General features: G+C 37.1%; 1 protein-coding gene across 1 annotated transcript in view; it reads left to right on the plus strand.

The window, feature by feature from the left end:
- Window positions 1-15,050, plus strand: part of CDH12 (cadherin 12) — a 203,462-nt gene that overhangs the window by 118,779 nt on the left and 69,633 nt on the right. The window contains exon 4 of the mRNA XM_071736637.1: window positions 10,529-10,648. Coding sequence (XP_071592738.1) covers window positions 10,529-10,648 — 120 coding nt within the window. The remainder of the gene's footprint in view (window positions 1-10,528; window positions 10,649-15,050) is intronic.

Genomic DNA, 15,050 nt, shown 5'->3' on the forward strand with positions numbered 1-15,050 from the left:
CCTTTGTATACTGAAAGGCTTCTATAGGGTCTTCCCTGAGCCTCCTCAGGGCTGAACAAACCCTAGTCTCTCAGCCTGTCTTCACAGGAGAGGAGCTCAAGCTCTCTGATCATCTTTGTGACCTTCCTCTGGACTTGTTCCAATGCCTCCATGTCCTTCTTGTGTTGGGAACTGCAGAACCGGACACAATATTCCAGGTGGGATCTCATGAGAGCAGTGTTCACCTGGGATAGAGTTAATTTTCTTCTTAGTAGCTAAAATAGTGGTATGTTTTGAATTTAGTATGGGATTTGGTGTGAGGGGAATTTTGATGATACTCTGATACTTTCAGTTGCTGATAAGAAATCAAGAACTGTCCAACTTTCCATGTTTTGCTAGAGTTTAGGTGCACAATAAGCTGTGAGGGAGCATAGCCAGACCAAGCATCCAAATTGGACAATGGCATATTCCATATTATGCAATATTATGCTCATTGTATACAGCTGGAAAAAGGAGGGGGAAAATGTTTGGAGTTACCAAGTAACCATTAATGCATGATAGAGCTCTTCTATCCTAGAGATGACTGAACATCTACTTGCTGATAGGAAGTACTGAATGAATACCTTCTTTTGTTCTGCTTGTGCATGCAGCTTTTGTTTTACCTATTAAGCTGCCTGTATCTAAACACACAAGTTTTCTCACTTTTCCTCCTCTGACTCTCCTCCCCATCCCACTGTGAGGGGGGTAAGTAAATGGCTGCGTGGGGCTTAGATGCCAGCTAGGTTTAAACCAAGATTGACTGCAGTCTGGCAGCACACAGTCAAGAAATATGCCTGATGTGAAGGACACTTGAGGTTTTCTTTAATAATACTGTATTGTGAAGGTATTATACTGATCCAAATTGTGAAGTAAATACAAAATTGGATTTACTGCTCAGATCAATAATAAATCAGACTGGTACACTAGAGAGTTGTAATATGATTTTAGAAAAAAACCCAGAATGCAGACACATGAAAAGCAGGGAACTGTCACACTAATATGAGATATTTGAAACAGGAGAGCCCCACTCACAGCTAGTTTTAAGTGGGTATATTTAAAAGTTCCATATGTTCAATATGACCTTGTAGTCTGACTCTCTTCTCTCTCCTAATCACTAAAATATTTTGTTTTCAGTGTATGAAATTGGCCAAATATGCATAGTAATAAATTTTCTGTCTTCAGCTAAAACCTTATAGTTTTTGCTAATTAATTTGGAACTGTTCCTTATGTGAAATAATAATTATACCCATTGTTATGTTAGTACCTAAAGGCTCTGAAAAGGATGAGAGAAGTATTACTCCTGAAGCTGTGCAAAGAGTGCTACCCACATCATTCTGGACAGTAATGTGATGCAACAGAAACAGATTTGTGTAGTGGAACAGCGACTGTTGAAAATTTGGCACCCAGGGAATATCTGCTCTCACAGTTTCAAATACACTCAACTGTCCTCTTGGACTGAATACCTACCTATTAACAGCTGTGTTGCATCAAGTGCACACATACAGCATACATTCCAGTTTAGCTTTAAATAATCCAGTTTCCACACTTGAAGAGTGCTTCTCATATTAAACCAAGGATAGTAAGTAGGAAAAATTGAAATATTTTCTCTGAAAGTGCAGTCTTAAATGAAATTAAAATGTTAACACAGAGGCACTTTTATCATAGCCACAAGGGCAAGGACATAGTAATACTCTGAGGTGAGGGAGGTCTTTTTATACAGTGCATGGCATTGCAGAGCTAGTGTTAGAAGTGACTTTAAATTCATATAACGCAGTTCTATGAGGATCAGTCACATATATGTCATTCCTAATGAATGCCTATTCTGTTCTCAGGAACTTCCAAAGACAATAGTCCAATAATCCCTCTAGTGGGAAAAAAAAATATATATATATTTAAATAAATAAATAAATAAAATTAAAAAAAAAAAAGGCTTACTGGTAGCATTAGGTCTCTGTTTGAAGACTGACCACACTTAACCTGAATGTCTGCAGTGTTTCCTGTTGCCAGATTTTTGTTCCCCCTCTCAGGAGTTTCTTCTGCAAGGATGATAAAGCTGCTTGTGCAAATTCCATGAAAATGATGTGAATTATCAAGGAAATCTGAAATTTACCTCAGTTTGTATCCTTTTAAGTGGCTGGGTCATTTCTACAACAGGGAGGGCATAGAAAGCCCAACTGAGGAGAAGCATCTCAGAGGAAGTTGCATCTCTGTTTATCCATCAAAATTCTCTATCTCTCAGGCTGTATGGTCAGTTCATTAGTCCTTACCCTGTTCCTGTAGAAAGGAAAATCAGTTCATTAGCTTTGTTTTAGGTGGCCTGACTATTGTGGTAAAAGGAAAGAGATGGGTGGAAAGGGTACAATGGTCTGTGTTTCAAGGTTTAAACCAACCACTACCAGGATTCAGGACTTACAAAGGGATATCTTATCCTAAGTGTTTTCAAATTATGGATTTCACACAGTTTTTTCTGAAATATCATTTGTGATGGAGGCTGAGCCTGACGTCACTTGGCATAGTGCTGCCTCTTCCAACCATTTTTCTCATTCTTGTAAATGACTTTACAAGAGTAAAACCTTTTGTTGGGACTGAGGACATTTATGGCATTCTAAGTTCCAAAGCTGTCTCTGTTATGATGTAGGAAGCTATGTAGAATAGTATAGAAATTACGAATTAAGTCACTGAATGGATCAGATGACATTTTAAATTTTAATGCAAGTATATAAAGTAAAATTTATGCATTCTTCAGTGCTTTGATCTTGAAGTAGCAGGACAGTCTTCAAAGCAATATTCTGATTAAATAATTAAGGAAAAATCTGCACCTTTCACAGAATATTATACTTCCCACTAGATTGTGTAGAAAGCACTGTTGTGTTCTGAGGTTATTTTTACATGTTTTCATGTCTCTGCCTAATCCAAATTTGTCCTTATTCAAAGCTACAGGCTTGGGGAAGAGTAGCTAGAAATCTGGCAGGAAAAAAAAGGACCTGTGAGTGCTAACTGACACCCAGATGAGCCATCAGTGTGCTCAGGTGGCCAAGAAGGCCAACAGCATCAGGAATAGTGTGGCCGGCAGGAAAAAGGAAGTGACTGTACCCCTGTACTCAGCACTGGTGAGGCCACACTTTGAATACTGTGTTCAGTTTTGGGCTTCCTACCACAAGAAAGACTGAGTTGCTGGAGTGAGTTCAGATAAGGGCAAGCAAGCTGGTGAAAGGTTTGGGGAACATCCCCTGTGGGGAAAGGCTGAGGAAATTGGTATTGTTTAGTTTGGAGAAGAAGATGCTGAGAGGAGACTTAATTTCTCTGCAACTACCTGAAAGGAGGTTGTAGGTAGGTGGTTGTTGGCCTCTTTTCTCAAGTGAATAATGACAGGACTGGAGGAAATGGCCTGAAGTTGCACCAGGGGAGGTTTAGACTAGATATGAGGAAGAATTTCTTTGCTGAAAGAGTAGTCAGGCACTGGAACAAGCTGCTCAGGGAGGTGGTGGAGTCACTATCCCTGGAGGTATTTAAAAACTGTAGGTAAGGCCCTTCAGGACATGTTCTAGTAGTCATGGTGCATTAGCATTCAAAAGCTAGGAATCCAGTGTATCACTTTACTCACTCAAACTGAGCCTAATACTTAGTGTTTGAAGATTTTAATCTAATATTTTGATCACTCTTTACAGATTAATAAAAGAATAACAGCTCTTTGTGCTATTATTCTGAGGTTAACTCTTTTTTTTCCTCAAACCACTCAGATTTAAGTGCCTCAGGTATGGTTAATGTCTAATATATCACAATTCCATTGAAGAAAATATTTACTTCCCAAGGCACATCTAATTTCATACAGTATTTATGGCAAAATCCTTGGCTTCAGACATACTCTTTGAAATCAGAAAGGTTCTTTTTTCTAATACAGCTTACACTACCTCCCTGCAAAATATGAACTAAACCAACAAAACCAACATGCATTTGTCAGCACACAGATATCTACAGTAGGATTTTTACCAACACAGATGTTGTGATTAGAGAATGTATTGTTTATTTTTATCTCCCACATCCAAGCTGTGTATACTGGCAAAGTTAAGTCCCAGTTGAGTCATGACCTGAAACCAAGTTGTCAAGATGATAAAAGCAAAAGTCAAAACCATTTTTTTCTATTTACTTAATTTCATATATGCAAGAAGAGCTTCCATCATAGTGGTAAAAGGAAGACAATCCACAGATTAGAAAACAGAAAGGAAGAATAACTCTCAAGAGATTTATTTCTCAAAAGGTTAGATATTAAGCTTAGTATTTGCTAATTGGCTCTTCTGCTGCTATCCTTGAGCATTTTTTCCAGCAGTTAGTTTACCAGGCTATTCCTTTATGTGCATATTTAGTATAGACTATTAGCTGCTATTTCAAGCTCCTTGTTTTCTTGAGAGGTGCAACCTCTGTAAACATTATCACTCCCTTGGGACTGTGTAAGCAGCTGGATGTTTTTATAAATAAATAAATAGTCTAAATTAATAAATATAAATAAATTAATTAAAGATTTAGTGCTAACAGTCATTATTAGCACACAGATTGTGTGCCTTTAGTGGCTTAACTCTGACCGACCACAACAGATGAGGGTAGGGGAAAAAAGGGAAAAGAAAGTAATTGCTTTGCTGATTTCTAAGCTAAATAATTACATGCAGAAACCCCAACCAAACAAAATAACCCAACCAACAAAACAACCCCACAGCAGTAGGCTTCTCATGTTTACCCTCATCATCCATGAGGGAGACAGGGATGGCCAGGAGAAAGGGACCTGTTAATTAATTTGCAAGAAAGACTTTTAGAGACAAATCCACTGTGCAATAAAATTTGCTGATTCTAAAACCTTAGTTATACTTTACAAAGCATTTATGACATCAGAAAGAAGAAACAAAACTTTAGTTCTGCTTCACAATTCAATGTCTTCCAATTTGCCAGGCAAAAAACACTTTTTTTTTTTTTTCCAGATTAAATCAGTGTGTGTGTGGTTCAGCTTAACAAAACCAGATTTCATACTTCCTGGACTGTTCCCACTATAAATCAAAAGTTATTCAAGAGATACTAGAAACATATTTGATTATGCACTAAATGCTGAGACTTGCAATAGCTGCTTTTAGCTACCAGCACAGCAAAAGTATTAGCAAAAAGCTGCCGTTCTTCATCAGTTACAGCAGGGAATGGCAGTATTGCTTTTGTGGACATGGCTGCTCCTGACAGCAGAGAGAAAAATATATATGTGTTCAGTGTGATGTCTGGAATGCAAAGCAGGAGAAAAGTATGCTTCCCTGATTGTGTCTAGTATTCAAGATATTGATGGAGACAGCAAGATTGTGTTATTATCTGGGCTGCACAGCCATGAATACATAAACTGGAAACTGGCTTTTCCAAGTTAAATATGCCTTCCTCACATTACTTTTGTGGGAGTCAGCTTCTGGAGTATATCTTCAAAACACATTATTGATAATTTCTTCTATAAAAGATAAGTCCCAAAAGGGCAATGTCAGCATCTCTCTTTACAGATGTACATGTTCTGCCAGCACTGGAGATTTGCTAAAATTGCTAGTGGCAGGTCAGGAGAATATTTATTGAGACAAGGGATCTCCTGATCTGAATTGCAATATAGTGCTGCAGTGAGTCATAAATTAAGTTTTCTTTTTTTTTTTTTTTTTTTTTTTCCCCCCTATATAAAAAAAAAAAAACAAACCAAAAAGGTAGGTGTTGGTATGTTGATAGACATTTGGGTTGCTAAGGTGCTATTCTTTGTATTGTTTAGAAAGAATATTGTACAAAGTAGTGAGTTTCTGTGCTAGCAGTTATGCCTGTCCTTCCTCCTGCCATATAAAAAAATGTTTGCACAGCTGTCTGATTTCTCTCAAAAGAGTTAGGCACCACCGACTCCTAGCAGAATGACAAAAATACAAAATCATACATGTGGTAGTGGAGAAGCTGAACACCAAGATCATGACAGCACTTCTAATTACTACAAAACAATGTTGGGGAAAGAGAAAGCTTATAGAAGAAGACCTGATATTCTATTTTTACTCACTAGTAGATGCAAGTACCTTGATAGTACATTACAAGTAATTAATTCTGTGAAAATTAACACACAGTGCCTCTTACTCATTGTTTACTAACAAAAGACAGGAAAAAAAAGTGAGCATGCTCCACCATGCTCCTCCATGGGTAGCAGGGGGACAGCTGCCATCTCACTACAGGCTGCAGGGAAATCTCTGCTCAGGCATCTTCTCCCCCTCCTTCCTCACTGACCTTGGTGTCTTTGCTCTGTCCTCTGTCCTCTCCCCTCTCTCATTTATTTTTAAGATTTATTTTTGCCATTTCATTTTCGTTTTTCTTGAATATATTACTCTCAGAGGCTCATCCATCTTCCCATATCTTCTTGGCAGGGACAGAACTGGAGCTGAGGGGGCTTCCAGCAGCTTCTCACTGGAGCACCCCTTCTGCCCCCCAGCTTACAAAACACCCCTGCACTAACTGAAGGCAGATTTTTACTAATGGAAGACTGCCAGAGGAAAAGCACAATATTGCTGAAGTAAAGTCTTTATTTCATAACCATTCTCATTATGATATAAACTCAGGCTTCCTATCAATTCTCTCCATTTTAGTATAAACTTTGATGTGTTTTTAGTGGTACTTCAATCAGTTTGGCCAATCAGTAAGAAATCTTTCCAATTCCAGGGCTTCATTCTAATTCTAAGCTGGATTTTATTTGCAGTTATTGCTGGATTGCATTTGGGCTTCAGCCAGAGAAAAAAATCAGGCCAGTATACTTTCTGTGATTAAATCAACGATTTACAATACGTTAGTCCTCAGTATTGTCTGTATTATTTTAAAGAAGATATAATCTTCATTAAAATTCCATACCATTTTCATGACCTATATGAATTGTTTAGCATTCTTTTATTTTTTTTCTAAAACATAAATAACTAGTTAGGCACATAATTCCATTCTTCTGCATTTTATAATATTTTACATCAGATTTTTGGATTGCACATAAAAAAAATTGTCTTTCAAAACAGAAAAAATATTGTATTTTTTAATTTGATTATTCCATGTAATAATATAAATATGTATTTTAATTAAAATGTCATGAGAAATACTAAATGTGATCTTCCATTATTAACTTTTTTACATTAAAGTTTTACTGCTATAGTGCTGTGTTACCACTTGCAAAAATAATTAGATATTAGAGTCTACTTTTTAAAGTGTAGTGGGTTTATGTTTTGCAATAAAATATAAAGCTTGTTATATACAGTGGGCAATACTTGATAATTCTGGAAAGTTAAGAAACCAATTTCAGAAAACCTGTTTAAAACATTAGATATATATTTAAATTATTAAATGAAGGTGCATTAAAAAAACATGCCTGACTTACCATAAAAATATAAACTTTGCATATTATCTGTTTGTTGTGAAGGATCCAACATATTATTTAATACAGCTGAAACTTCTGTCACTTGAAATAGATTATTTTTCATATTCCGTGCCTGCTATTTATCAGACTAAAATGTCTACCTTAATAAAACTTAGTTCATAAATCTGTGGAGGGTTTTGGTTTGGTTTGGGTTTTTTGTGCTGGTTGAATAACATGGAGCATGTACCTAAGAATACATAAACTAACATTTTTGGACAACTAAGAATCGCTCTGTGAAGGGGTCATCAGGCACTTGGGTCAACTGCAGAGTTTTCAAACAGGCTGATGGTTACAGGCATCTTTCTTCACTTTGCAACATCACATTTCTTCATGAGAACTTACACATCGATAGGGATTTGGCTGTGGTGTTCCACATGCCTAACTCTACATCCCTGGCACAAGCAGACCAGTGCTGCCTTGCTCCCTGTGCCAAGCCCCTGCCTGCAACATTAGCTGCAGGTGCCTGGCATGAGTGTAGATGCTTACACAATCAAATGTAATAACAGGTGACATAAACTCTCTTGTGAGGATTGCCATGAAAGCACTCACTCTGGCTCATCCTTATTCAACATCTCTTCTGGTAAATACTTTCTAGTTTGGAAGAAACAAAAACTGCTGGTGGAGGTTTATCAGGAGCTGCTTGCTAATCATAGTGGTTTTGGAAAGACAAGGATCTGGTCAATACTCTGTTGATTTGTTTTAATCTGCTTTTGCTTTAGAAACAAATGATAGAGCAGGGGATGAGCTCTGAAATCCATTCTCAGCCACAGTGGGTTTGCTTTGGATAGCCAAAAACTTTATTTCAGTCTCCTTAGACACTCTAGTATGAACAATTATGAACTTCACCTGTTAAAAATCCTCCCCTAAACTGTTCAGTACTTCACATGCCAACATCTTAAATATATGTGAGTACTTAAACAATAAGAAGAAAAATTAAGGTTGCTTGAGGATCTTAATTGAGCATTTCTTATCTAACTTTTTGGAATATAAGAGAATTGATGAGCTGGTAGTTCTTGATTTGTGTTGATTTTGAATACTTTATGAAGTTTATCTTATTCTGAAGTGCATGCAATCCATGCATTCAGTCATAAATCACAGATTCATGGAATGGTTTGGGTTGGAGGGGACTTAGGGATAATCTAGCTAACTTGCATGGGACACCTTCCATTAAACCAGTTTGCTCATTGCCCCACCCAACCTGCCCTTGAACATTTCCAGGGAAGAGCCATCCACAGCTTCTCTGAGCAACCTCTTCCTATGTCTCACCACTCACAGTGAATTTCTTCCTAATATCTATTATAAATATACCCACTTTCAGTTTAAAATAATTTAAAATCATTCTATCAGTAGGGTACAGCCCCTCCTCATCTTTCCTGTAGGCCCCTTTTAAGTGCTGGAAGACTGCTGCAAGGACTTCTGGTGCCTTCTCTTCTCTAGAATAAACTATTCCCACTCTCTCAGGCTGTCTTCATACGAGGGGTGCTTGAGTGGCCTGATCATCTCTGTGGCCCTTCTCTGGACCTACTTGAGCAGGTTCATGTCTTTCTTATGTTGATGACCACAGAAATTATCTGAATCTAATAAATACAGATCATCTTTCCTTCTTAGTATCTTTTATAAACAACAATAGCAGGATGTCTTTTAACCATAATGAGTAAAAATCAGATTTTCAGATTTCTACTAGGTATTTATTTATTAGGGTAAAATGATAAATAAATAAACTGCTGTTCTATCTATAATTCTACAAATAAATAATCACACTGTTCATTTCAAGGTAAAAAGTGAGAGGGGGGTTGTGTGGATGGGACTTGAAAGTACTACAAACAGCTACATTTGCTATAAATTACTTTCCTGTCTAAGTGGTAGGATCTTTCACACGCAGCATCTCTCAGGAAGACACTTTCAGAAATGAACTTTGACAAGTCCATTAAGGTTAATTTTAGATTGTGAACATCCTTTGAAACTTGCCAGTTTTCATTACAGAAAAGTAGCAGTCTTGAAGCACTTGCAGTATTTCACAGATATTATTGAAAGAATGTCAAATGACCTCCAAATGCAGAACATTTCTTAAAAATGGCTCAGATAATCCTCCTCCCTGTGCTGTTTTTCACATGGGTTGTCTTAACCCTTACTCACTCCAAATCAGCATTGCAAAATCCTGCATTCATTTGCACAGAAGATCATAGCAAACCATTAAGCCTCAAAACAGATGAGAAAGGCTAAATATATGGTCATTTATTTTGCTGAAGGCTATAGTTTGAACACTACTATCTTTATGGGAGAGTAGAGAAATACTTTGTAAATTGCTTAGTGACCTGCATGAGGGGCAAAATATTTTTGCAAGACTATTGCCATTTACAGAGAGTTTTCTGTCTTCATGTGCATTTCTTTCACTCCATAGTATGAGTCCCCTCTAAGTTGGAATATAAAGCAAATTGCACGAGGTCTGGTTTATAACCATGACTGAAAGCAGAGTATCAAGGGCAGGCTCTTCCTCCACAATAATTTTATTTTCTAGTGAGCTGTACTGAAAGGGAAAAAGACTCATGTCTCAACAGGCTGAACAAAACACCTAAATTCATTTTACTGTGGGAATGTGATTTCATATTTAGAAGACTGCAGTATAGTCTTCTAAGGAACTTAGAGATTGGTGTACCTGCAGGTTAAGGAGCTGCTTGATCAAATACTTGTTTTAAAGGCAGCTCACATATTTTACTTCCACAGTTCCCAAGCTTTTCACAAAACTGTTGGACATACTCCTTTTACAAATTCCCTCCCCAGGCCTCCATCCTATATATATTGTGTAATGTATTTTTGTAATTAATGTGTGCATCATAGATTTTTTTTATAAGTATCTTCTGGTGGTCAGCTGCTTTTCCTTTCCTTCTCGTTATGCTTCAGCTGTTACCTAGATGGTTACTACCATGGATCTGAAGAGTTGGCTACTTTACTCTCACCTTCTTTCCAGTGGAACAAGAATTCCAGCAGCATCTACTAGCAACAGGACAAATATGTGTGGAATATTCCTGATCACTGTTCTATACTGAAGATGTGATGACCTGTGTTTCTTTGCAGGTGCATATGTGCTTCAAGTAAAGGCAACAGATGCTGATGATCCCACTTATGGAAACAGTGCTAGAGTGGTTTACAGCATTCTTCAGGGCCAACCGTATTTCTCCATTGATCCAAAGACAGGTAAATAATTTATCATCAGTAGAAGATTTAACTATGGATTTTGGCTCATACAGAGAGTATCTATCAATAAATATGGACTAGGCTGATATGGCCAAAAGCCAGAAGAGTAGCTATGAGCCTTATTCACTGTTGAGTAGCTTTTGAATCAATTAAAGTTTGATATAGAAACAAAAGTAACATGGCCCTCCAGTCAGCCCTGGAATATCTAAAATATGTATACATTGAAAAAAAAAAAGGTTTAATGCTTTACACCATTTCTCTATAATGAAAGTTTTATGTAATACATGCATTCTAATTTTTTTTCCTGATTCAGTTTTTATCTTAGGTCTCCATTCTTTTTTCTCAACATTTTTACTTGCTAAACTTAAAATCAAAATTTTTCTAGCAGTGATTCTTTTGCTACATAGAGTTAATTTGAGACTATGAAACAGATAATAATTTCCTTCTCTCCTCTTTTCCTGGGCCATAGTACATTTGTCTGGGGCTACTGGACGTGTGAGTAGAAAAGGATGATAGTCTTAAAATCACTAAAATATTTGGGATGTTGGTAGACATGTTAATTAAATATCTTATCCTATATTTCTACATGTCATTTCCATATTTAGTAATTCAGTTAAAGAGCCAATAACGTACATGGATGATGCGATGCATTGTGTCATCCTGAATGTGTTAGAGGGATAGTTGTCCATATGCCTCTTTCAGCAAATAATTTCTCCCTCCAGTGAAGCTGTACTTGAATGTCAGATTGCATATTAAAGGCCATTTATCTATGATCAGTCAATAGTCTTCGGGTGAGAGCCTCAAATGGTTGTTAGTGCACTATCTCCAATGGGCACAATGCTTTGTCACATCCTCCATTTATCAGGAGATCATATTGCAGTTAGCAACTTTAAATAGAAGTGGGACTTCTAATGTCTGGGGGGAAAAAAAGCATTTACCTTTATACTTGTTTTTTTGGGTTTGCGGTTTGTTTTTTTATTATTATTATTATTTCAATCCTGGAAAAAATGAGGAATAATTCAATCGCAACCTTTACTGAAGCTGGAGTTATAGCTCCAGTACATGTTTCCCAAGGAAAAAAATTAAGTTACTAGTATTTCACAGAATCACAGAATGGTAGGGGTTGGAAGGGACCTTGAAAGATCAAGTCAAGATCATCAAGTCAAACCCCCCTGTCAGAGCAGAATCTCTCAGTGCAGGTCACACAGGAATGCGTCCTGGCAGGTTTTTTCTCCTGAGTAGGAGACTCCAAAGCCTCACTGTACAGCCTGTTCCAGTGTTTTGTCACCCTCACAGTGAAAATCTTTTCTTTACATTTACAAGGAACTTACTGTGTTCTAGCTTGTACCTGTTGCCCCTTGTCCTATCACTTGACATCACTGAGAAGAACCTGGCTCCATCCTCCTGACACTCACCCTTTACATATTTATAAATATTAATGGGGTTGCCCCTCAGTCTTCTCCAAGCTAAAGGGACCCAGCTCCTTCAGCCTTTCTTCATAAGAGACATATTCAGCTCCTTTAATCTTCTTTTTGGCTCTGTACTGGACTCTTTCAAGAAGTTCCCTGTCCTTCCTGAACTGAGGGTCCCAGAACTAGACACAATATTCTACATGTGGCCTCACCAGGGCAGAGTAGTAGCAGAGTTCTGCAACTGAGGAGGTGATACAGTAGCTTTTCACTGCGTAGTTTTACCTGGAGACTCCTTTCATAGTGGTTTTGTCAGGAAAAAGGGCAAGAAATCCATTTCAGTACAAAAAGACAAACTCAGAATTGCTGTCAGATGGAGAAGCATTTTCTGGGTTGATGTTGGCTTTTTTTGCCATTTCTTACATTCTAGTGACAATTTTGAGACATTCCTTTGTAGTTATTCAAAGAACTTAAGAACATCCATGGCAAAGGTCCATGCTGCCCTTTGTCATATTTCCAGAAGCAGTGACCTACTCAGCTCTGGTGAAGGACAGAAAAAGTGTTTAATGATGAACCCCTGAATGCTTTTTCCAGTCTTCAACAGCTTGTTCTTATGAAGTTTCCGGGTAATAATTAGCGTCCATGTAATTAAAACTCTGAAAGAATTTCTTCTCCATAGCTTGTTCACTTCCCAAAAGAGTTGGTTTGTCCAGGAGGAGCACAGTATCTGCACATCCAGTGACTAGAAATTCCACAGCAAGCAGTTATTTCCTATTTATTAGTTCTCCATGGATTTATATATTCCCCATATAGTCACACAGTTGTCTCTTTTCTAGATTGAAGTCTTTAAACAAATGTCATTCCGTAACAGTGATCATCCTTCTCTTCCTTCTTGAGACAAGAAAGTGCACGTAATATTCAAGAAGCTGTACATATGCAGATGTATAGATTGGCTTAATTCTAATACTTTTTTTCACAATTCTAAGCATTCTGTTTACTTTTTTGCTTTTACCACACAAAAGGTGATATACTTGTGGAAATTTCTATTACTACCCCCAGATCTCATTGTTAAGCGGTAACAGTGAAACTGCTGACCATAACCTTATATATGAAATAAGGATTGTGTGTATCAAGAACATGACTTTGCACATAATTCTTTCTCAAACCATTTCTGATAGGAGATAAATTTTTATTCTGACATAAACTTAGCACAGTTTAATATTTTTTAACCTTTATGGGTCTGAAGGTCACAACTGCCCCTTCACTCCTCTTCTTTACTTACTGAAGTTTTTGCAGTGCTTTCCTTGAATTAAGTAAAATATTCCTGCTTTTGCAAGAAGGTAAAATGCATTACAGTACCTGCCAGAGAGAAGCTGTTGGACTGGCATATTTTAAGGCCTCAAATCTTATATGTGGGGTTTGCTTTTTGATGCTATGAAATTGCTCTTCTGATTTTAATGCGAGTTTTCTTTAACACAGAGGACTTCCCTTAAGACAGATAGCCTCCCTTATCTTTTCTCTTCATGTTCTGTTCTGTTACTAAAATGTCCTTTTGATAAACATATTTCCACGCAATTTTCTGATGTGTTTATGAGGTCAGTTTTCCTATTTCTGGTGAGATATCTCTAGTTTTTTTTCTTAAACTAAGTATTGTAGTTGGTATTCCAACCTCAGTTATATTCTTGACATCCAAATTGGTGTCAGCAGGAGTGTTGACATCGATGTTTATCCAGGAGATTTTTTGCAGAACCTGGATTTTCTCTTCCACATAAGTGGATCATCTCCTGTTGAATTATGGCTCAATAACTTTGCAGAGTCTATCTTCTGGTGCAGGTCTCATATATACTATTTTCATTTTCAGCAGCCTTACTGAGACTACTTTTCTGCACATTTGAAATTGATGACATTTGCAAAGAAAAAAAAAAAAAAGAAATTTGAAGTTACTCAGTTCTGGAACTGAATGATCTTTATTGTAAAATCTTAAGGTGGATTAAAACTTAAAAACATTCAGAACACCATTTTGTGCATGTAAGGTCTCTACATTATAATGAGCCTTTGATTTATAGTTTGGATATTCTTTAAGAAGCTGAATCTGTAATAGCAAAATCTGTAGTCCTTTCTTTCCTGTGAATTTTTTAAACTCCATTTTTTATGTTTCTGATTAAGCAACTTTAAATCACTTTTGTCCATCTGAACAGGTATTTATTGGTAGATATAGCACTTTTTTGTCAGGTTTTTGTTGTTGTTGTTGTTGTTTTTCCCCTACGCTTTTGATGTAGTGTAGGTAGAAGAGGAAAAATTAACTGTTAGACATGAAAATTACTCTCATTGATTTTTTTTTTCCCCCAGAAGACAAAGATTATTTACCAAAAAATATATAGAATGATTTTATAGTTTCAGACAGGAATAAACAAATGTTTGGGAAATCTACTAATGAATTTATGATAGAAAATTTTTCATTTTCCAAAGATTTTCTGGAGTATTTCTAACTGAGAAAGCCACTCAATTGTACAAATATAGTGGTCAGATGAACTGCATCTCCTATTCACAATGTACTATCTATACGTTTTCAGTTTTTTATACTTAATGCTATTTTGTTTAGCTAGTATATCTAGGGGAGCTTGTAATTCCCATAGCTCTTTTCTTCTTAGAATTAGCATACATTGGAAGTCCAAGATGGGGAGCAGAATGAAGCCCCCTTTGAGGAAACGATCAGTTCCCTCTTACGCTGCATAGATGTGCACAAGTCTTTGGGACAGGATGGGATCCACCTGAGGGTACTAAAGGAGGTGGCAGAAGTGCTCACCAAGCCACTCTCCATTATTTATCAACAGTCCTGGTGAACTGGGAGGTCCCAGTAGGTTGGAAACTATCAAATGTGATGCCCATCTACAAGAAGGGCTGAAAGGAAGATCCGGGGAATGACAGACCTCTCAGTTTGACCTTGATGCCAGGGAAGGTTATGGAGCAGTCATCTTGAGAACCATCACAGG

This window comes from Heliangelus exortis, chromosome 2, assembly GCF_036169615.1.
Source record: "Heliangelus exortis chromosome 2, bHelExo1.hap1, whole genome shotgun sequence".
Classification (NCBI taxonomy): domain Eukaryota; kingdom Metazoa; phylum Chordata; class Aves; order Apodiformes; family Trochilidae; genus Heliangelus; species Heliangelus exortis.